General features: G+C 34.8%; 1 protein-coding gene across 3 annotated transcripts in view; it reads left to right on the top strand.

The window, feature by feature from the left end:
- DYNC2H1 (dynein cytoplasmic 2 heavy chain 1) overlaps positions 1–27,596 on the top strand; it is a 139,759-nt gene that overhangs the window by 70,344 nt on the left and 41,819 nt on the right. For 2 of the 3 annotated variants that reach the window (XM_015279695.4, XM_417173.8), the window contains exons 70-82: positions 1,016–1,105; positions 2,116–2,181; positions 3,840–3,890; positions 5,180–5,257; positions 6,307–6,438; positions 7,743–7,815; positions 9,183–9,343; positions 12,350–12,475; positions 14,021–14,131; positions 15,377–15,532; positions 17,090–17,165; positions 18,561–18,772; positions 19,521–19,625. In XM_015279695.4, the coding sequence (XP_015135181.2) occupies positions 1,016–1,105; positions 2,116–2,181; positions 3,840–3,890; positions 5,180–5,257; positions 6,307–6,438; positions 7,743–7,815; positions 9,183–9,343; positions 12,350–12,475; positions 14,021–14,131; positions 15,377–15,532; positions 17,090–17,165; positions 18,561–18,772; positions 19,521–19,625 (1,437 nt within the window). Of the gene's footprint in view, positions 1–1,015; positions 1,106–2,115; positions 2,182–2,617; positions 2,697–3,839; positions 3,891–5,179; positions 5,258–6,306; positions 6,439–7,742; positions 7,816–9,182; positions 9,344–12,349; positions 12,476–14,020; positions 14,132–15,376; positions 15,533–17,089; positions 17,166–18,560; positions 18,773–19,520; positions 19,626–27,596 lie in introns of those variants that run through there. The other variant, XR_005861251.2, reaches the window with a different exon arrangement.

Genomic DNA, 27,596 nt, shown 5'->3' with positions numbered 1-27,596 from the left:
CTTTTATCATGTAACTTTTGGGTTCCCCTTTACTCTGATGTCTCTGCTTACAACTTCACTTCAGCTCTAATCATGAGCAGAAATATGCTTCCAATGATGCACTCTTGCCCTCATTAAAGCTCTTCACCTATTTCTTCTTTTCCCCACCTTGAGATTTCTAATTCCTTGTTCTTTTTTTCACACGTTTCTGTAATTTCTTTCCTTCCTGCTTATTATATTAACCTTTCGAAAGCTTACCTTCTGTCTTCTGTCACGTTCACCTCCGCTTTCTTCCTATCTTCTTTCCTCTGTCCACTTCTGAATTTTCCCATGCAATCTTCTAGAAACTGGGAAGATGCTAGTCAAGGTAACCTGTGAATCCACATTGCCCTTCTTTTTAAGTCCTTATCTTCCAGTTTCAGCAAGGTAGAAGGGAACTTGTTTCAGATGGACCTCATAGTACCTGCAATACCATTGTCCCTTTTCTTTTTTTCCTTGCTTCTTCTTTCTTTTATCCTCCCTTTCTTTCAGTTTTTCCTGTTGTAATTGCTCTTTTAGTGTGTAAGTTTTTATGGAGAGATTATATTTTCTATTTTCTACACTGCTTATTTCATTTGAGCCAAATACTAGCTGCAAGTCTAGTTAATACAGTTAATATCAACATACTTGTATAGAAATTGTTTAAAAATTTAATGCAAAAACAATTTTTTACCAAGTGAAAGCCATGAAACATCAAGGATGTTAATAAATTAAGAAAAAACAATATTATCTCTTTCGCTCTATGTTTACCTTAGGTATAATGCGGAATGACATTCACGGAAAGATTATAAAAGGCCAAATTATACACTGCTTTGCCTCAGCATGAACTTCACATTTTGTCTTGTGCTTCCCGGTAGCTACAAGTGAGCTCAATAGTATGTTTTTAGAAATGATGAGTGTCACAGAGTCCAGATAATTTGTGTCATTCCAACTGAAGTTTACTTGTTGTTCTTTTCTACTTCCACATAAATTTTAGAAATCAAAACTTTACTTTTAGGATTCAACCAATACTGACGAAAGAATCGAGTCGCTTATTTACACATTGAAACATACAGTGTATGAATATGTTTGCCGTTGTTTGCTTAAGGTAAGACTATATTTTTCTAGGAACTCTTCATTCTGTTTGGTCTTATTTCTAGTGTTTCCCAAGTATGAGTGTGTGACATAGTTATCATTGGAAGGCTTTGTGTGATTATTTTTTGGGTTTTAAAAAAACCCAAACAACAGACAATGTCATATTCTATTTCCTCTTTTCATTTCTGCCCCAGTTCTCTACCTGTTACCTTGTTTGTTTCCATCTGTTTTTCTGTTTGTCTATATAATGCTCTTAAAGTCTTGTTCGCTTGGTATCTGCATCAGATGGCTTTTCTTGCTTCTTGGTGAAAACCTAGGATAGATACACCTCTCACTTTCAGATTTCATTTTTACTTTCAGTTGGAGCAGTCATAAAAGAAGGTGTTTGTATTGTAGTCCTATGCTGACAGAGACACAATAAGTCTGCACAGACCTTCTGACCAGTAGTATAAATATCACAAGTCTGAAGTTTGCTTGGTGAGAACGGAGAGATTTTAGAAGATTTTACCCCTAAAAATCTAGCATCCCTACACTGAGGATGTAGAAGTAGCAGTATTTCTAAGGATTTTGATTTATCAAAGTTCAAGTGGAATCTTATGGAATACCGATAATAATTTAAAGTCTTTATTTGAAATCATGACTGTGAAGTGTTCCATTAAGTCATCAGATCTTTTGAATGCTGAAAGGAACGCTATTTGTATATGTTAGAAAAGGTGGAATATTTCAAAGCCTGAGTACAGATTGGAGATTTATAGCATGGAAGATTTTCACCTTCAGTGATCACGATGGAGGTTGGAAGATGTTGAAAGTATAACAGTTATCGTGCAGCTTGACTAACAATCCATCCACCTTAGTATTCTGTTCTAATATTTGTTAGCTGATCACTTATTTGTTCTCTATCTGCTGCTAATTTTGCAGCATTATCTATGTGAAATTTTAAAGACTACTGAGCCATAAAGGTGACTTCTGATGAACATGCTAATGCTTTTTTTTTTTTTTTTTTTTTTTTTTCTTTTCTTTCAGGCTGATCAGTTAATGTTTGCTCTACATTTTGTACGAGGAATGCACCCTGAACTCTTTCAAGAGACTGTAAGTGGTAGAGAAGAAAATCTGCAAGTGATTAACATGTGATGAAACATTAACTTTATCTAACATTAAATAGTTGAAAGATTTTTGTCAGTGTGCATAGGACTCAGGATAGGACTCCACATTTCTATTTCTCTATTAGAGTTACTTTTAAAAATATCTTGTATGTCAACATTAAATTTATTGGGTTCAAAGTGATGATTACCATTAGAAAGGTAGGTAAAGAGTTGCTATTTATAAAAGAGACTGAAGAAGATGCTTATGGAGAGGGCTGTTGCAGCTTTTTGTGGCTGCTATATCAGTGTTCCTTCCATCCTGTGGCTATACATTTATGCATCCTTTCAGTTAAATACAGGTATTCCTTCACAAGTACAGGAATGCATACACGTCTGCTGTGACTAACCATTGTTTGCACATCCTGCCTTCTGTCAAAATGCAGAAAAGGAGTGCAATACTTAAGGAGAAAGTAAAACTCTGAATCTGCAACTTGCTGTTGAAGACACTGTCAGGAAAGAGAAGTAATGATGTTTCATTTTATGCATTTCATCCAGTGATTATTCATTGCTTACTTTGTCAGATATCTATAGATTAGAGATCTATTATATTCTCATTTGCCACTGGAACAGGTTCCCCAGGGCACTAGTCACAGCACCAAGCCTGCTAGAGTTCAAGAAGTGCTTGGACAACACTCTCAGACATAGGGAATCCCAGATAGGTATAAAGAAAGACTAGGAGAAGAACTCATTCAGAGCAGCCCTCTGTGAAGGACCTGGGGCTTTTGTTGACAAGAGCTTTAATGTGAGTCAGCTGTGTACACCTGCAGACTGGAAGACCAACTGTATCCTGACTGCACCAAGAGAAGAGCGGCCAACAGGGAGAGGGAGTTGATTGTCTCCCTCTACTCTGCCCTCTTGAGGCCCCATCTGGAATTCTCTGTCCAGAGGCCTCCAGCTACAGGAAGAATGTGAAGCTCTTGGAGCAGGTCCAGAGGACTGCCATGAAAATGAACAGAGGGCTAGAGCATCTGTCCCATGAGAAAGGCTGTGGGAGTTGGGCTTGTTCAGAATACTCCCAAAAAACCTCATTATAAACAGGAGGGAAATCTTTTTCTTTATTGTTTTTATTTTTTTATTTTATTTTTTACATGGGTAGATAATGATAGGTTAAAAGGGAACAATTTGAAACTAAAAGAGTGGAGATACAGGTTAGATGTCAGAGGATTTTTTTATGGAGGGGGTGGTGAGGTGCTGGAATAGACATGAAACAATACTGAAAGGTGAACTGATAGTTTTCTGTTCTGTAGGCGTTCTGATACCCAGTCATACAGTATGTGTGTCCTTACCATCCATGTTACTTCATGCTAGTCTGTATGTAGATGATATGGGTGGAAGCTGTGGAAGTAAAAAACAAAAATGATATGGCTTTTCCTTTTGTTTATTTTCTTGTAAAGCACTGTAATTGCTTAACTTAGATTCTTTGAAAGGTAAATACTGTTAATATTATGTGGAGTTTTAAAAATGTCATATAATTCTTTCAGAATCTAGGCTTTAATTTGTTTATCCTCTGAATAATTTCTGCTTTGCCTATGTGGTACTGCACACTAATTTTTATTCTTAAAGTTATCTGGTGACTGATCTGAGGTGTTCATTTATTCCTTGTAGGAATGGGAGACTTTCACAGGTGTGATCATTGGAGATCCCGTAAGAAAATCAGTAAGCTACTTTAATTTGTGTATTTTGAAATAAAGAACATTTAATCTTGTTGGAGTACCAGCCAACCCACTGCAGGGGGTTCTTAGTTTTGTATAGTCTTCAAGGTCCCTTCCAGCCCAAGCCATTCTATGATTCAGTCATGTCCATGTATCAAGATTCTGTTTCCCACAAATAGTTAGAAACTCATTAAAGGATGTGAAGGCAAATATATGATGATGCTCTATCAAAATATTCCCAAGGGATACACTCCAGGGGATTTTCTTATATTTAATAGCCCTTGGTGTTCTCTTCCACTAATGTATCTAATCACTTTTAAGCCTGTAATAGACAGTAGCATTCACAGAGTTCTGCAGCAAGGAGTTCCATATGCACATTAATTTAAGAGCTATCTCCTTTAGTGTTTTTTTTTGTTTGTTTGTTTGTTCTAGTCTATTGCTGCTAATTTTATTTTATTGGTTCCTAAATTTGTCTTCAAAAAGATACTCATCTTCGCTATGTCTTTCATAAATTCTAGATTCTTTATATGATCCCTTAGCTGTCAGTTTTTTCTAATTGAAGACGTTGTGGTAATTTTTCCATAGCTTTCATCATGCTTTTTCACTTTTATACACCTTTTCTAGTTCTGCTGTATACTTTTGGAGATCTGTGGGAGCAGGGGTAGAGTACTGATTCATATGGTGGTATTGTCCGTTTGTGAATACATATCTTCCTTGTGAGAGAGATTCCTCTGGACTTTAGGCAATATTGTTGTTTATCCTTAGAATTTTCTGTTTCCCATCCAGCATAGAAGCAGAAACATAAAGCTTTGACCAAAGTTTGCTAGTACAGAGGTGTCTAGAATGATATTTTGCTTGGTAAATTACCCCAGAACTGCCCTTCATTTAAAAAGCTATCTTCTTCATGACTGTGAATAAATGAAAAGGAGATACTTTTTGAAGTCAGTTACTCAGAGCGTATATGAAAATGGTCATTCATATGTGTCACTTGTTCTTATTATATAAGAAAAATACTTGTTGAGTTGTTGTTAGGAGTTGAGTTGAGGAGTGACATACAGATAAACTGAAGGATGAAATATTTTAGGCTCAAGTAGTTAAGCAAAGTTGCTGTGGATGTTGTATCTCAACTTATTGGTAGTTTTTGTTTTGTTATACCATTTATGAATTCAGCAAAAGACTACGCATTCCTATTATGAATGCTCTTTTTATTAGAAGTGGGTTTTGTTGTCTTTCTATGTTGTTTCCAAAAAAAATTGTGTAACTTATATGTCAAATCTAATTTGTTTCAATAAGGATTCAAAAAGAAGTGTTCATGACCAGATTCCTTCTTGGATAGAACAGGAGCGAGCCTATGCAGTAGCATCTTTGAAGGTATGTATCACGTGGCAGTTTACATTGAACTTAAAAGTTATTTTAATTTGGACTCAAGTACCATCAAGCAGAAGCGCTTTGTTATTGTAAAATGTTTATTATGTGTTCCAGAAAATGTGGTCTATTATGGACCCATTTGAAACTGAATTTCAAGTTATAAATGCATCATCGTAGATTAGTATATTTTAAGCCTACCCAAAGAATTACAATTTATATAAATAGAAAGTTTTAGAAAAGAAAAATTGCAAAGAATACTAAGTTACAGGTTTCTCGTATATTGTGGCTTTTCAGAAACTACTTTATATTGTATTAAAATGGTCCTTAAATTGGAAACTAGTTTTTTACTTAACAGATTTTCATGCAAACAGAAACATTTCAGAGATTTTAATTGCATAAATCAAATAATTTCATATTTAAACAACACTTAATTGTTTTGATTAATTCTGCCACAGTCATAATTGAAGTCTTTTGATTAAAGAACAACTAAATGAAAATAATGGTCCTAGAACTGCTAGTTTAGATTCTTTTCCTCCTCCTCCTTGCAGCTCAGCAGCAAGAAGGAAAGCCCTGAGCAGTCTTTGGCAAGGATTTTTGTTGTTGCTGAACTGACAATAGTTTATTTTTAGTTTCTTTTCATCAGGGATCAGGAGCAATTTCAACAATGGTGTGGCAAACATGATTGTTAGGGTTTAAAAAAAAAAAAAAAGTCTTGACAGTTTCAATCTGTAGACAGGAGAACCTGATCGTGATTTAAGGAAAAGAATAACACTGAGTTAAGCCCAAAGTTTAAAAACAAGGAGCCTTGAAGTTTAAGAATGAAACTGTTGTAAATACAGACTTAGCATTTGCGGGAAGTAGATAAACAAGTTTTAAATTGTAACCTTTTATTCTTGAACTCCAAGATGAAAATTGAAGGGATTTTTATGAAATGCACAAGTATTTTACAGGTTTTAAAGTCATAGTACTTATAGGTATTTATAAATTACTGAAAATATACAATGTCCAAATGATTATTCTTCTTTGTTAATTATGCATTATTTGTTTTGTAGACTTCTCTCCCATGTCTCTATCAGACTCTTGGTTTTGAAGATGAAGGTTTGTGGCGCACTTTTTCTCAGAGCTCTGTGTGTGAGCAAGACTTCCCATCTGCTATTGTAAAAAGAATTTCCTTATTTCAACAGGTAACATCCAGTATTAAATTACTTAAAATTAATTGTGATTTCAGCATTGCAAATAAGTTCTACATCTAAAGAACTTAGGCTGAAAACCTTGTTGAATTGTAAGCATGGACAATATCTATTTTGTCTTTGTCTCATAGCTCAGCTAGCTTATTATGGAATTTTTTTCTGTAATATGTGTATAGTTCTGTCTTATCTGAGTCATTTTTTGCATTAGTGTATTGGCTGCAGCTGAGAATGGCAAGGTAACAGGTTCTTTACTAATATTCATAGAATAAATTTTATGAATAGGTATCAAAATTCTTTCATGCTTGCTTTGTTACTGCAGAATTTCTCAGCTTGCCAAGCGTGTTAATTTAGATCATCATGAAATGCAAACGCACCTGACTGAAAACACAGAAAATGCTGTAGCAGCCACTGCTTTTTAGAAAAGTAGCCATGAAATTCTACTCTTCCTGAAAGCTTGATTAAAGAGCTCACCAGTAATGTTGGAGAGTCAGGTTTCTTTCACGCTGATAGGATCCTGCTTCCCAGAAAGAGAAAAATGTTATTCCGCCAGAGTTTGTGGAAGGGTGGTTGTCATTACTTATTCTCAAAAGACGCTGTCATTTCTCCCTTGAAGAAAGAAACTCATGTGAACGTTTTTGGATCTAAGAAAGGGACTATGTCTAAGGCAAAGCAATTTCATGATGGTAGCTATTAGGGGCTCTCTGTTTGGCTATTTAGAGAATTTCTAAAATATTGTTTACAGAATTTATAAAGAACCGTAATGCAAAAAGGTGTTTCTGAGTCACATGTTTGATTTGGTGAAGTGCCAAACTGTTATTCTTAGGTGTGCAACGTATTGCCACAAAAAGTACCTACGGGAGAATGTAATAATCAGCATATTACATACCTAATGCCTTGCACAGGAGGTATTAGGAGTGTTACACAGAATCACAGAATTGCAGAGGTTGGCAATATATATGTATAAAATCATGTATTGGCATAGCAGTATAAAGCTGAATTTACTTTCTGTTATTCTGGCTACCCACATGAAACATGGTAGAAAATGTTCTACCTTAAAAAAAAAAAGGACATTAGATGTAGAACTATCCTCCCAAATCTATTCAATGGAAAAAGTACTTAAAAAAGAATTAATATATTAGGTTGTCTTAGGAAGGAATGATCAGATAGCTGTATATATTTAGAGAAAATTGCTGATGAGTGAAGTTTAAAAAAAATGTTTTGTTTGAAGAGTTTTGCTTTGTTGGTTTTTACATTATACTTTTATAAATTCATTTTCCCTGAATATATTTTATTTTAAGGTACTTGTGGTCCAGGCTCTTAGACCAGACAGACTGCAGAGTGCAATGGCTCTTTTTGCGTGTAAAGCCCTAGGTGAGTTCATTTTTCACTAGAGTGCTTTCACACAATTAAATCACTAAATCTTTTTTTTTTTTTGAATGTCAAATATATATTTTTACTTTATGGTGCATATGGAATTTTTAAGTTTTAGAACTTAAGCTCTGTTGTAAACGGATTTTCTGATTTTGTTTTCATATTGTTACAAACTGCTTTTACTGGCCTGTGAAGCATAGTGATTTTAAAATTCTGACCTATTGTTTTAAGGGATTCTAGAACACTGCACTTTCTTAAAACACTATGCTCAACTTTCTAACCCAAACTGTTAATAACACTTGCACTTTATTCATTTTCTTAAGTGATGCATCTCACAAATACTATAACATATTTGGCTAAGCAGTTACTCATTTAGAATGGTACTTCTTCTAAATTAGCATAATTATCATCATTAAACGTGTTACTACAATAACTGAAGTTGCACATGAACATATTCCAATCTCTTGCCCAATCGTAGCTTTTTATTGTATTTCTTTGTTAATGGAAGGCCAATGTAGTCACCAGTTAACATAAAATTATTTAAAATATCAAAGCCAGTCTGTGTAGCTTCTCAGGAACCTGGGTGCATCTGTTTGCACTGCTAAGGAGTAACAACACTGCCAGCAGACTGGTTTATTTTGACTATGTTTTATTTTACACATCTGTCAGTAGAAGCTAAGCCGTCCTATGAATAGAAGCATAAAGATGACTGAAGAAGAAGAGATGTTAGTCTAGCACCTTGCTGTTTTCAGCAATGACGAACAATAGATGTCAAGAAAAGATATATAAAAACATCACAAATCTGTACTGAAACAGTGTTTACTGAAAATGCATCAAAATTTCTTAACTGTGGACATATTGCAAAGGTTTATTTATTAATTTATTTGTATTGCTTGCAAGTTATGCAGTTCCTCAATTTAAAGGTTATAGGTGTGATGTATTTTGAAGATTTTAGGTTTTATGTTTTCCTAACTCAGATCCTGACATTTGAATTGTTTGCGTATGTACACCTGTACATGACAATTTAACTATACTCTACTTAAGTAATATGTTATTGACAGAAATTTTTGGTCTGCTGACTTGGGGTACACCAGAACCTACAGTAGTGTATACTTAAGTGTCATACTGCGGTTAAAATTTTCATTATCTATTTTTTGTGCTGATTTGTACACCAAAAATGTCTCTTTCTATGAATTGTAGACCAGATTAAAACAAGAACAAAAACAGTATCAATCCTTATATTTTGAAGAAATCTTACTTTATCCCAGCAGTTCGCTAGTTGATTTTATTTGAATTACAGCAAAAATCTTCTGAAGAGCACTCCGTTCTATGTAGTCACTTTATTTCCATAATGTTTCTAATTATAGGAATAAAAGAATTGTCTCCATCACCTCTGAATCTGAAACGTCTGTATAAAGAGACTCTGGAAACTGAGCCCGTATTGATAATTATTTCTCCTGGTGCTGATCCTTCTCAAGAACTGCAAGAACTTGCCAGTGTTGAAAGAAACACTGAGTGCTACCATCAGGTCAGCCTTAGATGAGCATAATTATTAAAACCCACAATTCGTTATGTTAAGTTTTACATATTTTTTTTTTTTTTAGTACGATATAGTAGTAAAAACTGACAACTGACAGTTGTATTATTGCTTTTAGGGTGGAATAATCAAAATATGAAACAATACCCAGTGTAAACTGGACTTCATAATTTCTTGTAGTTATAGAACACGAACATTTCTTTCTTCAACAGAAAATATAAATAAGATGTTAAATGTTTATGAGCATTTTGGTATTTTGAAGAATTTTACAGGTAAATGTTAACACACAAGTTGCTGATGAGAGTTCCTGAACCAAATTCTTTTATTTCATGTCTGTTTAAAATAATATTTAAGGTCAGTCATGCAGGAAATGGCTTCTAAGAGGGCTTGCATAGGCATCTTCCCAGGCACTAAGTTGAGGCTGACTGGCCTGTAATTAGCTAGATCTTCCTCCTCCTTATCTTCTTTTGAAGATAGGTGTGATGTTTGCCTTTTTATCAGGAAACACCCCAAATCAATGTTGCTTTTAGAAGATGATTGCAGGTAGCCCTGCAGAGACATTAGCTGCCCCTCCCCCCAGCACTCTTTAATGAATCTTATGTATCTTGTCCTGGACTTATGTATTTCTAAATGTGTTCTGTGATTCCTGAATCTGTCTCTACATGAGTAATGCTTCACTCCTGCTAGTAGGGCTGGGAAACCTGAGAGGCCTGAGAATGAGCCTTGCCAATAAAAACTTGGGTAAAAAGACAAAAGAAAGGCTGAGTACCTCAGCCTTTTCCATGTGTCTTGTCACTAGGTGCCCTTTTCCACTAAGCAATGGGCTCATAAGTGTCATTAGCTTTCCTTTACTGAAAGAAACCTTTTACAAAACTCAACAAGAAGGAAGAGCGAAGTCCTGCCCCTGCATAGTAAGAACCCCTTGTAGTGCTACAGGCAGTGAACTGACTGGCTGGGGAGAAGCTCTGCAAAAAACGTCTGGAGGGTTTTTGTGAACAGGAAGCTGAACGTGAACCAGCCTGTGCCCTGGCAGCAGAGATATCTTTAGGTGATGTAATAACAGCCTTTCAATACATACAAGGAGGACAGTGAGGGGAAAAAAAAGCCCAGAGGTAGGTGATACACTGGGACAGGTTGTCCAAGGAGGTTTTAGATGCCCCGTCCTTGGAGGCATTCAAGGCCAGGCTGAATGTGGCTCTGGGCACCCTGGTCTAGTGGTTGGCGACCCTGCACATAGCAGGGGGGTTGAAACTAGATGATCTTTGAGGTCCTTTTCAACCCAGGCCATTCTATGATTCTATGATAAGGCCTGTTGGGAAGACAAGAAGCAATCAGTGTAAATTTTAACGACATAGGTTCTGACTGGATGTAGGGATAAACTTTTTAACTATGAAGGCAGTCAAACAAATTGCTTGGTGCAAGCCTTGGAGGTTTCCTAGAGTCCACTGGACAAAGCCCTCTGCTCCTGATCTTACCGTTTATAACTGTCCCTGCTTTGAGCAGCAGCTCGGACTTGCCAAGATATGTTCCAGATTGAATTACTGTACTGTACCAAGAGATTTTTAAATATACTTGTACCTTTTAATTAAAACACTTTTTTTTCTTCCATCATTTGAAATGTTTGTGATGGGGAAGTTATCTAGCTAATTGCTTGTTATTATAGAAAGGGAAAATACCAAGCTAAATGTTGCCTTTTAGGTAGTCCTTGCAATTGTTCCTTTCCTGGAATGTGCACTAATGTAACATATATTTTTTCCCATCAAATAATAAAGACGTAGATCTTAGTGCCATTGTATCTATCTGTGTGAATGTTTAAGAATATAAATTTCTTACTCTGCCGCACAACTTTTTATCTCTAAATATCCTTAACATTTTGGACATATAAAATGTAACATGGTATGGTATTTGATTAAGGAGCAGTACTCAAAGGTAGTTCAATTGAAAATTCCTACTAATGAGAATATTTGGGTGTTAATTTTGTCCTGAATTTTCTATGCATTTTGAATAGACCATAGAAGATCAGATCTTTCCTCTCTGTGAAATCATTTCCCTGATGGAATAAAGAACAGATCATTAAATTTGTTTGCTATACTATGAGATTTTCTGACGACTTCATTCTTTGTCAGTTATCTGTCGTCTGTTTCAAATTATTTCAAGATACACTTTTGTTTAGGCAGAGGATAAACTTGTATCATCATATAAAGCTAAGGCCCCGAACTTCTTTGGTTCAATGCAGTTTTAGCATAAAAGGACATAATGTATTTCCTACTGAGAGATATTTAATGAAGTTGTATTAAGCATAATGGTTCTGTTTTGTTTTGATAGTAATGTCAATTCAAGACTTATGATAGCCCTTAAAACCACTTTCTTTGTAGCCTATTTGGTACAGGATTTTTATGCACAGTTTCCAATTAGGTTCTAGGGTAGAACTTAGGGGAATGGACGGTTAGTCTAACATCAGCTGTATTAATTGTGCCACTAAAAGTCCTTTCCTTATTTCCAGTTTTCACTGATTTCTCTGGACATTCAGTTTTGTCTCTGTCTTTCCATTTGAATTCCACATTTATTTTGGACGTAATATGATACCATAAAAAGTAGAGAAGAGACTTCTTAAGTTATTCATATCTCCCAGCTGAAAAGAGAAAAACCTTAGTTTTTCTCTCCTATCAATATGAAATTGATAGTTTCTCTTCAAAGGAACCACTCCTCACTTAAAAAAAGATTGCCTTTTAGCTTTTATTTTTATTGTATCATCACTTCTACACTAATATAGTTCAGTCACTGATACTTAAACACTCCTGAGTTCCCAGGGAACACTATCACTATCACCAAGTGCTGTATGTTTTTTTTCTATGAAAAGACTATGAGTGTTATTTCTTAAGATCTTCAGGTTGCATATGTTGCAAAGAAAAAATTGTATTTTCATGAATTTTTCCAATTTTGTATTTAAAAGAGGCATGATGAATTCCTGACACAAAGAGTTATTTTTCTTTTCAGATTGCAATGGGCCAAGGTCAGGCTGACCTAGCTATTCAGACTTTGAAAGAGTGTGCACGCAATGGAGAATGGCTGTGTTTAAAGAATCTGCATCTTGTCATACCTTGGCTTCCTGTATTGGAAAAGGTAAAGGTATTTAGTCCAACACTGTGTGTATGTTGGAAACTTATTAGGCAGTTCTGAAACATCATGCATTTACATGGTGATGTGTTTTAAATTCCAGCAATTGAAAAATAAACCTTAGCAGGTTTCTGAGTCATGAATAAGATGAAGAGCTTCAGATCTAAGCAACTTCTTCCTTTGTGTGGTTGCTTTCATTTTCATACAATGTAGAGTGTTTCTGCCACAGTGACTGAACAAATGCTCCTGTTAGAATTTCCCATATATTATGGGATACTGTCCATGTTTGCTGAACTGCCAGTACATGAATGCTTTTTTTTTCTCTTTAAATAACAACATTATTTTAAAATAAAAGTTTATAAAAATATTTATTTATTTTTTTGGTTCTGCAGCTGCGTTGTTAGTTGTTATTTGTAAGAACAGCTTGTGTTTCAGTCACTAAAAGGTTTATGCTAATTTGATATTAGAATGACTATTTTTTAAAGGAAACATACTGTATCTGAAATAATTGACTTGCTAGCTAGATCAGAACAACTTAACTTGTATGTCACTGTGTAATTCATAAAACAAGCCAACTTGGAAAAAAGAAAAGAAATTCTAATCAACAGTTACTTTTGCCTTAGTTGTCCTGTTTCTTAGGGTAGTTCACGTGTATGGAACATACTTCATGAGCTTGGAGTCTATTTCTGTCGAATGAGGACTATATGTCATAGATATGCCTTTAAAGTTCCTATAATCTGTTTTGGAAAAATAGAAAGGCAAAGTGAGATAATACTGATATATTTCATCTAGCCTGAGCATGGTAGTGAACTGTTAGGAACTGCTTGTAAGCTTCTAACTAATTATAATAATAAAACTTCAAACCTTGTTAGTGCCTGTGGATATGTATCAGAAGTTTCTTATTCTTATGGTTAAGTTTTAGAAATTATCAAAGTGGATGGATTTTAAGGAAATCTGATAGCGTTTATTGAGGTATGGCTCTCTCAAAGCTCATATACAGAACAGCTAGCTGACTTAGTACTCAAGGCAATTGTCAAGCCACCTTGCCAGCTTCATACATAAAACATGTGTGAAAATGTATGCTTTGATACATCAGTAATTACATAGTGTTTTGTGAAATCTTTGTATTTGAAATAACATTTAACAATATTTATTTTCTTAAAACTCTGTTTTTCTATTCAGAGTTTTCTGTGAATCATGATACAGGAAGGATGCATGTAACAACCCATACAAAAAAATAATAACAAAAAGACAACAACAAAAAGAAACCAGAAATTGATATAGCTGTGCAGGTGTTGAAATTCACTGAGTTCTGTTGTTGATACACAACTCATTGTCCAAGCCTTCTCCTTTTGAGATCTAGCCTTTTGGTGTTCTTAAGAAAAGTAAAACACTGCTGTATATTGTTATGCAATAGTTTAGAATATGGGAGAGAGCTGTAAATATTTTGACACATCCAGGATGAAGCTGAGCATAGCAGACATATAGAAAGTACAGAAACAATGCATATTTTGAATAAACCTACTTCAATATGTAACATCTCTTTGGCAGGAACTGAATACACTACAGCCTCAACCAAACTTTCGCCTTTGGCTTACTACTGAAGTTCATCCAAAATTTACTCCAATTTTGCTTCAGTCAAGTCTGAAAATAACCTATGAAGTAAGATCTGTTTAGAAAGCTTTTACTGAATGTTCTAAAAGAAGAAATTTTGACACTTAGTAAACTATTTATTTAGATAGACTAATGTGTGGATAATGTGGACTATTTAAATAACTGATTTCCACTTACATTTCAATCTGATGTAAAAATATAAATGCAAGATTTAAGATTTCCTTCCAGATTTTTATTCCCGTTGAAAGATTGAATAGCAAACGAATTTACTACAGAGGAGTACTTATTCTAATTTCTGATCCAAATTATTTTATGCATTTAATCAGGGTTTTATAAAAACAAAGTCCTACATGGATCTACTACGGGAACATCTAGCTTCTTGTAATTATTAGCCCCATTATCTTCAGAAGATATGAAACTTTGAAGTGATGCAATGTTCCAAATTCCTCTGTTACCTTTTCATTTATAGCAAATTTATCATGAAAGGTCTATGATAGCTAATAAATTGGTTGATAGTATTTGATTTTTTTTTATGTTTGTGCTGTCCCGTAACTGTCACTGATGACAACGTAGACTATTATTGAAAAGAAAATTATTGATTACAATATTTTGCAACTTTTTGCAATAATATATGTGACTATTTTAAGACTTTTACAAACCTTGTTTTATTTACAGCCATCTTATTAGCATACAGTATTTTAAAAAATCTTATAGATATGAAAAAATGATTTCAGTATCTTTAAAATTTTGTTGTGACATTTATATTGCATTGTAAAATGTCTGGGTATCTAATTAGTTGTTTTTACTTTTAGATACTGTAATCTTCATTATTATATACAGGTTACCTATTGCTTTTTTTACTGGTTGTAAACAGTGCTTAATAAGTCAGAGGACTGATGTTTTATCATATGTATCTGCCCTACAGTAGCTAACTAAGAGTGCTGCCGTGGCATAAGGCCAGATGGCTCTGATCACAGAAACAGTAATTGGTAGTTGAGCTTCTAAAAACAGAAGATGAGCTCTTGTGCATGAAAAAAAAATGAATTTATTATATATTTACTTAGTTGATCAATTAGTATTCATTTCACTAACTTGTTTTTCTGTAGTTTGGTCCTCCTAACAATTGGCTCTGATTATTATATTGTTATGCAGATTTTTTTTCATGTTAAATATTATTTGCTTAAATACTGCTTACAAACTATAACTTAATTATATGATGACCTGAAACTTAAGAAAATAGAACTTGAAAGTATCAGCTGTTTACAACAAAGTGATGTTTTTTTTCCTATGTAGGCACCTCCAGGCCTCAAAAAGAACCTCCTACGAACCTATGAATCTTGGACACCTGAACAAATTAATAAAAAGGGAAATTTGTCTCGAGCCCATTCTCTCTTTTGTTTAGCGTGGTTTCATGCTGTATGCCAAGAAAGAAGAAATTACATTCCTCAGGTAATTCTTTTTTGCAAACTTTTAAAAATTTGTCCCCATTTATTTTTAGCTTTCATACTTAGGATTGTTTTTCATCAGATATATATTGGATCACATTCAGAGATGAGGAAAACTTTGATACTTCTTTATAACTTTCTTTGAATGAATTTAAAAATAAAATCTTGGTAGCCTAAATTCTTGTCCCTCTGAAAATTGCCAGTATCTGTGTGGAGATATTGTGTCATCTGTGTGCTAACAATGCAGGAGTGAGGTCCCATGGAGAACATCCTTTGAATCTTTTTTGTTTAGCGTAGAAAAAAAACTAATATTTGGGACTGTGTGGAAGTCATAAAGAAGCACTTCAGTAAAAAGGAGGGTGCAATATTTACTATTCTTTCTGCAATCCTATTCAGAGAGAAGGAAGAACAAGGGAATTTACTTGTTTCTTGAGAGGATTATAACGGTTTTCAGAGACTGTAACATGTTTTTTCCTTAGATAAGTTTTTGTTTAAAGAAAATGTTTTGTTTTTTTTTTTTTTCTAGCTACCGACGCTTAAGCTAAGCAGGAAAAAGAGGAGAAGAAATAAACACAACAAACTATTCTGTGTCTGGTTTATTTTAATTAGACTTGTGATGAAATTAACCTGTCATCCAAGAGATTTGTTCTGACAGAGCCTGGAATGTTTAAGGCTTCTTTTCTTAGTTTTGACTTTATGAATTACAGAGTTGACTGCCTCTGGCTGGAACAAACTGTGAATATGCTGTTCAGGAAGAAGAATAGTTGAAAATCATTGAAGTACTGATTAAGTATATGATCTCTCATTTGACTTTGTTCAAATTATCGTTAATTTGCCAATAACTTTCCAACAGGCACAGGACAGGATTAGTGCCTTCTCCTTAATTCTACTGTAACTCTGTTTATCTCACATAGATATAGTGGTGATTTTATGATCCTGACATTGCTGAACTGCAGTTAATCCCAGCCAATAAGATCTTCAGTCTATATGCATATCTGTCAAAACAGGCATATTAAAACTGTTGAGAGACTGCAGCATCTTCCCAGTTTATGACCTTCAAGGTTACTGACTGATACCTTGATTGTGATCTGTGGAGCAGCTGCAGTCTTAATCTGAAAATATACTAATCTCACATGCACTTGTTATTAAGATTTCATCTATATGCAAAGGTACAACCATAAGAAGTTACAGCACTGGGAGACTGAGCTCTGGATTTCCTTTATCGTGTACCAATATTTATTTATAGATACTTATTTACATTGAAAGGCTTTTGTGAGACCTGCACAGTACACTTTCATGCTGTGAAAAGAATAATGCCACCAAAAACAGAACGGAAATACGAAATGAGAGTGATCAAAATATGCATGTTTTTGTCAGCGTTCTGCTGAAATAGTAGCAGTAATTGTTTTTCTCATTATATTTTTTTTCTGACAGTAGAGAAGTGACGTGAAATAAGGATTAAGTTGATAGTAGTATACAGTAGGCTGTATTTGGATAATCAGATCTATTTATTAAAATTATGTGACTAATTGAGTTCTTGGCATTTCTTTTAAAATGACAGGGTTGGACCAAGTTTTATGAATTTTCTTTGTCTGATCTCCGTGCTGGTTTTGACATTATTGATAGACTCTTTGAGGGTAAGTCACTTCTGAAGGAAAGATCTATATTTCTGTAGACTAACCCTTCTTAAGGTTTCTCATTTTGAATTTTTTATCATATTAAAAACTTTCACAGTAATTTTTATAGATCGGTTATTTTGCATGATTGTTTGTAGTGGGGTCACTCTGCTTAAAGTATACTCGGTACGTATTTAAATTTTATATTTGAATATTCATTGCAACAGTTGTGGACCTCTTTCGCAAATATAAACATGACTGCCAAAACTATTCTGCTTTACTGCCCAAGTTATGAGGAAATATGAGAAATACAGGAATGCCTGGAAGCTTCAGTCATCCATCTCCATCCCTTCCCAGTATGAATTCTTTCATTTGTTGAATGAATTAGTGGAACATGTGCTCTTTTGTAATGAAATTCATAGAGTCATAAAGTTGTTTGAGTTGGAAGGGACCTTAAAAAGTCATCTAGTCCAACCCCCCTGCAATGGACTACAGCTAGATCAGGTTGCTCAGAGCCCCATTCAGCCTGACCTTGAATGTCTCAGAGGACGCCTTCCTGGGCATTGTTCAGATGTAACACACTCCATTGTTCTGCTAGGTAGCTTAGTACTTTCTTATATATTTATAAAATACAATTACTTGCATTTTATATAATTTCAAAGTAAAGTTAGGAACTGATGTTTAGAAACAGTTTTATGATTTTTGACTTAAATGAGATTTAACACTTCTGGAACTGGACCTTAGTTAAACAAACTTGAAACATACAGTGATACAAAGAGCTTGAATCATTAACTGTCAGTTAAAATCATTAACCTATTTATACCTGTTGCTGTGAAAATATCTTTTCTTATGAGGGAATGATCAAGTACTTGTATGCTAGTTACTACAAAACAAAAACCCAAAACCTACTTAAAATAATTGCTGCTTCCTTTTTGTCAGGGAAGTTTTAAGAAGTACTTTTTGATCAAACTTTTACCTTCACTAGAAAGCTACAGTGTATTAGTATAATTATTTAGGTCAACTGTTATGGAAAGGTGATAAAATAAGTTGATTGAAATTAGAGAATGTTTCTAAGCCAGAAAAATGTAATTTGAAAAGCAACTTGATCAGGGAGCATAAACGGAACATGCTTAGTTTTAAGTACTGTGTGATGTGTTGTTTATAATTCTTTACAAAGTACCTATCTTGAACCTTTTTTGTTTGGAAGTGGATGTTTCCAGTAAGGTGTTCAGTGCATGATCTGATTTTTGTTCAATCAGTTTATTTTATGTATCCAATGAGACTGCAAGAAATGATTAGAAATGAATTATTAAATGTTTTTGTAATTTTTCTTTTCACTTAAGAACTGTGGCAATTAGAAGAAATGCTTATAATGCAGTGGTAATTGCTAGGAAACTAATACTGATATATTTATAGGTTCCAAAGATTTTCAGTGGGAGTTTGTGCATGGCTTGTTTGAAAACGCAATTTATGGAGGCCGCATTGATAATTACTTTGATATGAAGGTTCTTCGGTCCTACTTGGAGCAGCTTTTCAATTCAAGTGTCATTGGCAGTTTAAATGCTAGAGGCAGGAAGATGACTAGTTTCCTGCATTCGATCTCTTTACCAAATTCTTGCAGTATTTTGGTAAGTATACGTCTTTGGTCATATGATACACAAACTGTAAATCACACACACATTAGACCTGATCCTCCAAGCACTCACTGAAATTACTTGTAGTGATAAAGAAGAACATATGATTGGATGTGTTCAGTATCCAGTACAAATGCAGATGATACAATGCAATGGGATACAGGCAGACCTTAAACAGCAAATATTTTTTTGCCTTCAGGGTCACATTGAGGGACATCCTCCATCATTTGTCTACCTTTGGCTACAAGGCCTCTCTCTGTTTTCTGTGAGAAATGTCACTAGTGATTATGAGCGTAGAACCTCTGCAGACACTATTCTTCATCTCCAGTGATCATGCAAACCTATTTTTATCTTAATTATTTCACTTCTTATGAGTGATAATAAAATCTTCATAGAGGTTTATATAGAAGTGTGTTCTTTATTATATAAATCTCTTTGCTGTCTAGTATTAACATTCCAAATGCTGAAATCTTTTTTCTGTTTTATATTGTCGTTGATCTTGCTTTTAATTGCTCTTTGTTCTTTTAGAGTGGGAACATTGTTAAGAAAACATGTATTTTTACTAAATAAAAAGAAAAAATTTACAAATGAAATTACCAAGATACCTGTACTATATACATGCTGTATACATTTTAATCAGTGTCATACAGTGCACTTAATTAAATTCTTTTCACAGTTAATTTTGTGAACTAAACAAAAAGTTTTCTCAGTTATGTGTATTATATGTTTTCTTTAAATGTAGGATTATCGTCATATTATTGAAAGCCTTCCAGAAGATGATAAACCTGAATTTTTTGGTCTACCTGCTAATATTGCTCGTTCATCACAACGTATGATCAGTTCCCAGGTAAAAACATATTTTTCATTTACTTCTGAATATTTTCTGTCTAATATAAGCTGTAGAAACCAATCACCTTTCCATAAATTTGAATTTACATAAGATTGTCAGGCTAAATGGAAGGATTTTTGGACTATGTTGGCTCTTATCTGTAGAATACTTTTTTTATAGTAACCACTACAATTTTATAACATAAAAGAAACTTCCAAAATAAACTGTATAGGTATCTTGCATATAGATTTGAATTGTATGGAATTATCAATAGCAAGGCATTCTAAGTATTTCTTTTACATAAAATTGTTTGCTTATTTATTGTAAGTCTGTATTATTATACAGATATTATGAGCCTACATTTGAATACATCAAAGCAGACTCCGGAGAACCTCTTTTGTCATGATGAAAAAAGCCTTTCGTTTTAACTTCAAGCAGTCTGCAAGGCAGAAATGCTTACCTTTATAAAAGTTGTATTATGTTTATCAAATGGATTTTATGCTTCTTATACGTTTATAAAAAATATACTATTTATTATAAAGTGATTTAAAAAAAACAGAAAAAAACATATCATTCAGGCTTTTGCTTATCAATGAGTTTGCTCCATACCAGCATGTTTCACTATCCTTCGTTTATGCTTAAACTGTGCTATACATTCCCATGATGGATCTCTGGGAGATACTGAGCCTCAGAACATAATGTATTCAATTATTAAGTTCTTGGTTGACACTTCCTGCAGTTTTACATTTCTGGGGTCATCTTTATTAGTAAAGAGATGTTTTATTTATATATCTTTGTGTTACAAGCCAGTTCTTGGCTTAACCTCGGGTTTATTAAGCTTCAGTCTATTCTGTGTGCGTTGACCTAAATCTTCAGAGAGAAAAGTATAACCATTCATGAGGTTTGTGGAACATACCTCAAATATAGAACATAGTAGCTGAAAGGAAATTACGAGTTTAGATGTGTCTTCTGTCAAAAAGAAATCATGTGCTTTTCAATTTGATCTTGGACTTTTGAATGCCTTATACATTTGATCGATCAAGTACATGTGAATTAGGAGTATTTCAATAAACTTTTAGGTTTTTCCTTTTAGGATACATTTGCTGACTTGTGAATATATACATACTTTCCAGCTATTTATCTCTATTTTACATTTAGAATCTGCGTATGGATATGTGTAGCCCAGCACCTTGTCAAGAATCCACGTTTATAGCTTAGCCAGGATCATTTTAGCATTATTACTGAAATAGTCTGAGCTGTTTTCATATGCTTATTTTCAAAGCTCGTGGTTTAGGACTTAAATAAACGACAAATTCTTGAAGGCGTTTACAATGATTTAATTTAGTTCATGTTCAGTTCAGTATGCACTTACATAATTTCACTGGTCTTACATATATTGTTAATCTAGTTCATGTCAATGGGATAGTTCCTACAACTAACTGCTGTTTAGCACGAGTTAAGGTTTTAGTTTTAGTCAGCAAATTCCAATGCAATCGTTTAGCAGAAAGAATATGGGCAACAATTTGATTTTTCTGACAGAGAGCACTTCTAAAGAATTCTGCCAGTAGTCTGTCTTTCTGATATGAAATTTTGAGGGGGGGATGCGGGAGGCAGCATAGTGAGAAGTAAATTCTAGGGACTTTGTAGGTCTTAGTTTCAAAAAGTCTCTTGAATATCCCTGCTATTGCTGTAGCAGCAAGATAAAGACATCTCTATATCATATTCATGAGTTGTCAGCTATCATTTAATTTCAGTCTAGTTCAGATATGAGTAGTAGCATAAAATGCGAGAATCTAATTATCTTACTGTCTGAATGATAGACAATGATGATCAAAAATTTTTCCCCTACGTTTTAGAGTTGTAGGTAGATCTCCAGCTTGGGTGAATGAGCCAGGTCATCCATTTTGCTGGCTGGTATTAATGAAATAGTGAACAAATACTCTCGGACAGCTACTCTTACCAACTTTTGTGGACCATGAAAATATTTAGTGCCTCTTTTGTTCTCATCATAACTTCTTGGTCTAGGAATGGAAAATATTAAGTGACCTATATTTAGGATGTCTACTGGGAGCTCCCAGATATGACACAGGACCCAAGGGAATGCTTTTTTTTTTTTTGTAGCAGCAGTGGGAAGTCAGACCCAAAATGACAGTAGCCAGGATTCAAGCAACTGATTCCTATTGCTAGAATCCCCTAATGCAGTAGAATATTGATTTCCTGGAGGTCCTAATTTGTATCTGCCTGTCTATAATGTTAAGTTATTTAGCCCTTAGGCTTGGAGGAGTTTGACTGAGAAGTGTCTTTACCTCAGCCTGAGTGAAAATCAGGCAGCTGAAAGTAAGTTCATCCACCTCTTGTTTTTGTCAGTAATTTTAGCTCTAGTATTTTGCCCTAAATTGTACTATTCATTTTTTTTGTTCTATAAATTTGGATTTCATTGCTTTTCTGTTGAAGAAAGTGTAGCTGACAGCACACTGAGAACTGCACTATATAAGTGCAGTTAAGCAGTACAAATCTTTAGTGATTAGAACAATTTATTTGACTGGTGAATTAATTGTGTCGGGTAACATAAAAATTGATTGGATTGTGAAACTAATGTTTGAGCTGTGAAGTGACCTAGTCTGTATATCAAGAATCCTATTAATTTTCTGAAAAGTTCTAGTATGCTGTCTTTTACAGGGAAAAGTTATAGGGAAATTAATAAGAATTAAGTAAATTGGAACCCCCATTCCAATGGGGGTCATTTCCAGTCAGTTAGGTAGTATTAGATCCATATATGATTCCATGGTTCATAATGTGAAATAACTGGAATGCCTTACATATGTCGAGTTTGTTTTCTTCTTCTTTTTTTTCTTTTTTTTTTTGGTCGTATATCCTGTAGCAAGCCAAAGCAGAAAAGTGTTCAGTGAATATGGAAGCAAGAAATAAATTGCAACCACCTCAGTCACTATGTCCCTAACAATGGAAAGACCAAATCTGATGACTTTTGTCCATTGGTTCACAGAGTCTGTGCTAAATATGTGGTGTATTCTCTCATAAATGCTTATCTACTAACCCATGTGTTTCTCATCTACTAGACATTATTCTTTTTCAGTCTATATTTTGCTGACATCTTATTTCTTATGCAGAGCTGTACTGTCTACTCCACCAAGCTCAGGATTAGAGGAAGTAGTTTTCTTAAATCATGCATAATTTGAAGTCACTTTCTTTAAACCAACTGACAGAAATTTTTACTTTTCTCATCTGAGTGGTTATTTTAAATCTCTGAAACCACTCATATATCCATTGATCTTAACTCTATTCTGAAACATTTTATTGTTTCAAAATTTTTCAAGATAAATATTAAAATTAGATCAACACTCTGATCTCTTTTACTGACTGTGAATTTACACTAATGTAATTATTTTAAAATAAATCTCATTTTATTGTATCAGTTTATTCCACTACTTAAGGCAGAACACTTAGATAACAGAAATGGATGTTTCTTATAGACTTTCCATGAGTAGTAGTCACTTTTCATGGAATCATGGAATGGCCTGGGTTGAAAAGGACCACAATGATCATCTAGTTTCAACTCCCCTGCGATGGGCAGGGTCACCAACCACTAGACCAGGCTGTCCAGAGCCACATCCAGCCTGAATGTCTCCAGGGATGGGGTATCCACAACCTCTCTTCATGTATAGGAATGATAGTTTCTTTTGCTGTAGCATCACATTTTTCTGCTGTAGTAGAAATTTGCTGCAGCACGGTGCAGTATTTTGCAGTTACACAGAGTTCACTTCTGTAACCTTCTACTGCACTACTAGTAGCATTTGGGTAAGGCTAAAACACAGCACTGAAAAGAAACAGACTGTTTTCAGTAGGCATGCAACTACTGAACACATTCACAGCTTGTTTTTTTTTTTCAATTCTAATCTTCAATTCTAATGTAAGAGCTGAATAGTGCTAACTTTATGATTTTAATATTAATCATTACTGATGGAATTGTTAGAAACTATGTCTTATGATGTTCTGTGGTACAGTTCAGTGTTAATACTGCTAACAGCGAGCTTTTTAAGAAAATATTTGACTTAAATATGCATGTGATCTTTCCAACATATAGTATTTTTCTGAGTTCTATTTTCAGTTGCTTTGTGTAGGTAGAGCAGCTGGATTTCTAGAGTTCACTGTGGTTCTGCCTCACCTACTATTACAACATGCCTTTGACACAACCTCTCTTAAGTTGAATATGACTGTGAATAATCTCACATCTCTCGCTATGTTCGCTCTGCAAAACAGTGCAGTCAAAGTAGAAAACAACTCAGCTGACAGCTCAGCTGCAAGTCATCGTAGCTCATTTTGTTTTATGCCAGGTAGAGATTGTCTGCACAGCTGCAACTCCACTTTCCTCACGCTCAACAAATGTCCCTACCAGTAGGTTACTGTCATGGTCCTTTCCTGTCACTGTGGTTTTGCTTGCGTGTTGGTCTATGTTCTGATGGTTTAATGTCTCAGTATAACCTCCATCAGTGATTAGAGAAGTATATTGCACTGTGTGAAGTTTTCCTGTGGATGAGAAGGGCCTACAATTTGGATCTTTCTCTAGTCACCCTTTTAAAGAGAAGTCTCTTGATTCCAAGGTGTTCTTTTACTTTTAGGACTATATTTGTCTGTATTCTGAATACGTAGGAACTTGTTTCATCCTTTACTGTAATTTTAATAGAATAATAATGAAATGTCTTCAACAAAGCAGTGTTTATCATATTTCCGCACTGAAGTGTTCAGGGCCCTCTGTATATATTTCACACCTTGGAAAAGCAATTAAGAGCTGTCTTGTTCAGTGCAGGACTTGCAGCATACCTGCAAACGTTTGTGAATTATTGCTAGTAATCACCCTAGGAATATGAACTGAAAATGCAGAAATGTTGGAATAATCTCATGTGATCTATTTATTTATTTTTAATGTTAAGGTTCTTTGATAGGAAAGTGTGGTAACCCTGATCCAAAGTCAGCTCTTCAGTTGTTATTTGTTCTGTTTTTCTAAAAAAGCCCATGTTCAATTCATCTCATCTAACTTGAATCATATAAATAATATTAGCCACCTCATCTTAATGTGGGTGTGTCTGTGTGTGCTCCTGGAGAAAGACAAGCAGGTACAGGAAATAGTTCGTGCCATTCTAGACAAGCACCTAAAATACAGATGTGAATCATTGTTTGAAAGTATGTATTTCTTTACAGGAAGCTCTGTGGTAATGTCAACAGTATTTGTAAAAATAGTATAGTGAGCATTTTAATGGCCATCTCAGAGGACTGCTGTAACTAGCAGGGTGTTCGTTATGCAGAAATGGGATGCTGGACTGTTTGAAGAACTAGATGATATTAATCAGACACAAATTGAATCATAGTTGTTTCTCCATTTCTCCACTGAGAGTTGTAACAATCCAAGTATAGTTATTATAATTTCATTTCAAATGTGAGTATTTAATTTAAAATTGAAGGGCTTATGAAGAGAAAGTGAAAATTCAGTCATCTTAAAGCATGTGTTTGTCTTAGATGCATTGATACTTTTCTTAATAAAAGCTAAGAAATGTAAGAGGAATTTTATTAATCACCTCCTGCCTTCCTCCCTTGGGGGCTGCAGGGCCACTTTTCCCTCATTTCTCACCCCTTTCCCAGCTGCAGTTGCACAGCACTGTTTCCCTCCCTCCAATCCTCTCTCCCATAGGTGCACCCAGCATCACTCACAGCTCAGCTCTGCCCAGTGGGTCCCTGTGGGAGCATCTGGAGCTGCTCTGCTCTGGCATAGGGCAGTGCTGGGTGCTGCTCACAGAGCCACCCCTGCAGCCTCTGCACTGCTACTTCAACCTTGCCACATAAACTTAATATACGTAGCTCATCGTACCTTAGCATCACTGCTAAATATAGTGCTTATTTAAAAGAATTACAGTTGCTATTTTGCCTGCGCTTGAAAATTGGATATTTTTGTGGAAAAACTCTATTATCTTTTGTTACTGCTCTTTTTTATTTTGTGAAGTATACTTGCAGAGTTGAAATGAATAGCAGACTGCTAATGGAAAACAGTGTAAAAGCAATCAAGTAAGGCAAGCAAATGTGAACCAAGGTCAGAAAACATGAAGTGTATCTTGCCTCATTAAATGTAATTGCAATAATCCCATTGACTTCAGTAAAACAGCACCTTATCCTTTGGTTCTTATATTCAACTTTTTTGAAGAAAACCTTTAACCATTTCCATTTTCAGCAAGTCACTGCTGGATTCCATACCTCTTCTCCCCAACTTCTTGCAGATCTTGTTTGCAATCTAATAGCACAGTTCCAGTTCTTGCTTGCATATGACAGCAACAGAGACAACATATTCCAGGTGTACAGGGTCACCTGCAACTGTGAGACTGCTCAAGCATACTTGAGCTTAAACACCTCGTCTCTACTGCTTGTATTATCCAAGTCAGCTAATACCAAATCGTATCTGTAACTGCAGTACTTTGCTATATAGAGAATAGTGGGGCTGTGGTTTGTAACTGTTTATTGAAGTGCAGCTGTAATACAATAGCTGTAGCTTCTTGTCCTTTCCTCAACAGATTTTCCTTTTCAGACTCTAGATTCTTAAAGGGATCATGAACATTAGTACCTAATTTTATATCTACCACTTCCCCATAATTCTAATCATGGTGCATAGAGTAATATGGACATGATTACTGAAAAGAATGCAATTGAAATTGTTCTGAACTTGTTACATTATTGCAATTGATGTCAGGATGAACATAAAGCTATTTTTAAAAGTAATTTTAAATTTTTCTCTTGTGTTAACTGTGCAGAACACATAATTACTGACATTTATTAAATGCATCTCACATCACAAATATATGACTAATAGGCTCTAGCAGAAATAGATGAGTAAGGCCAAATTGTATTTATTATTACCCTGTATTTGAGCAATTTGAGTACCAAACAAGAATTTTTAAAATATGGGGAGCATTTTGCATATACCTATGGTGCTTCATGAAAGAGATTCTTTGCCACAGAACAGAATGGAACCCACAGTGGAAAACACAACCCTGTGCCATTGCATTGCATCAGTGCAGAACTACTACTTGAAAACTTACTAATTGGTGCTCTGTATGTGAGAATATTGTTCTGTTCTAAGAACAAGCTGCATTTTTCCAGATTTCTTAGATTTTTCAGGGTGTGTCATGAGCCTACGTCATCCCCTTCTTGTGGTCTTCTTTTCAGCATGGTGTTCTCCAGCAAATATGGAACATGGGGACCTCTATGCAGCAAAACCCCCTAGCTGTTCTTTTGGAGAAGGTGCAGCTGCAACACTGGCTCGGTAGTGGACTTGTGTAGTTGATCTGTAGAGTCATCCATATTTTCTTTTCCTCCTGTGTTGAATCCCTTTCTTTACAGAAGTATCTTCTGGATGTCTAAAGTCCTCTTCTATTTAAAACAAGATGTTAGTGATGTCAGTGTCTTACTTTATTTCACTTGGTATTTTGATTAAAAGCAATGTAGCTCTGAAAATCATCCAGTCTCAATTCAGATCATTTTTGAGTGAATTAACAATATTGAGGTGACCCAAAGGGAACAAGAGAAGACTGATCATATACCTATGGTGTTCCTAATGCATTTGCATGCAGTTTGAACGATATGCCTCTGAAAGTTGTTAAAGGACCCTCGTCCTAACAACCTCCAGGGACTGTGCAGAGACGTAAGCAGCACAGTGAGTCTGAAAATTGGGAAGGCTTTATTGGCAGCTCAGTCTTCGGCTACTTACACAATGCTGTGGGTAACTGCAGTTGGATTACAGAGAATAATGTGAAAGTGTTAAGTTCTGTCAGGGGGCATATCAGACTGAGATCAGTTCCCTGCTTTGACAGGCTATGGTCAGGGAAGAAATAGTCACAATGCCTTGAGTTACTACTCTGCTAGTGTTTACAAAGGTGACTACATTACCACTTCCTTTTTTTGGTTTAAACTGTAAAGTCTTATAAAAAT

Source organism: Gallus gallus, chromosome 1 (genome assembly GCF_016699485.2).
Source record: "Gallus gallus isolate bGalGal1 chromosome 1, bGalGal1.mat.broiler.GRCg7b, whole genome shotgun sequence".
NCBI lineage: Eukaryota > Metazoa > Chordata > Aves > Galliformes > Phasianidae > Gallus > Gallus gallus.
Note: the sequence above shows the minus strand (reverse complement) of the source record. Positions and strands in the feature narration are given on the sequence as shown.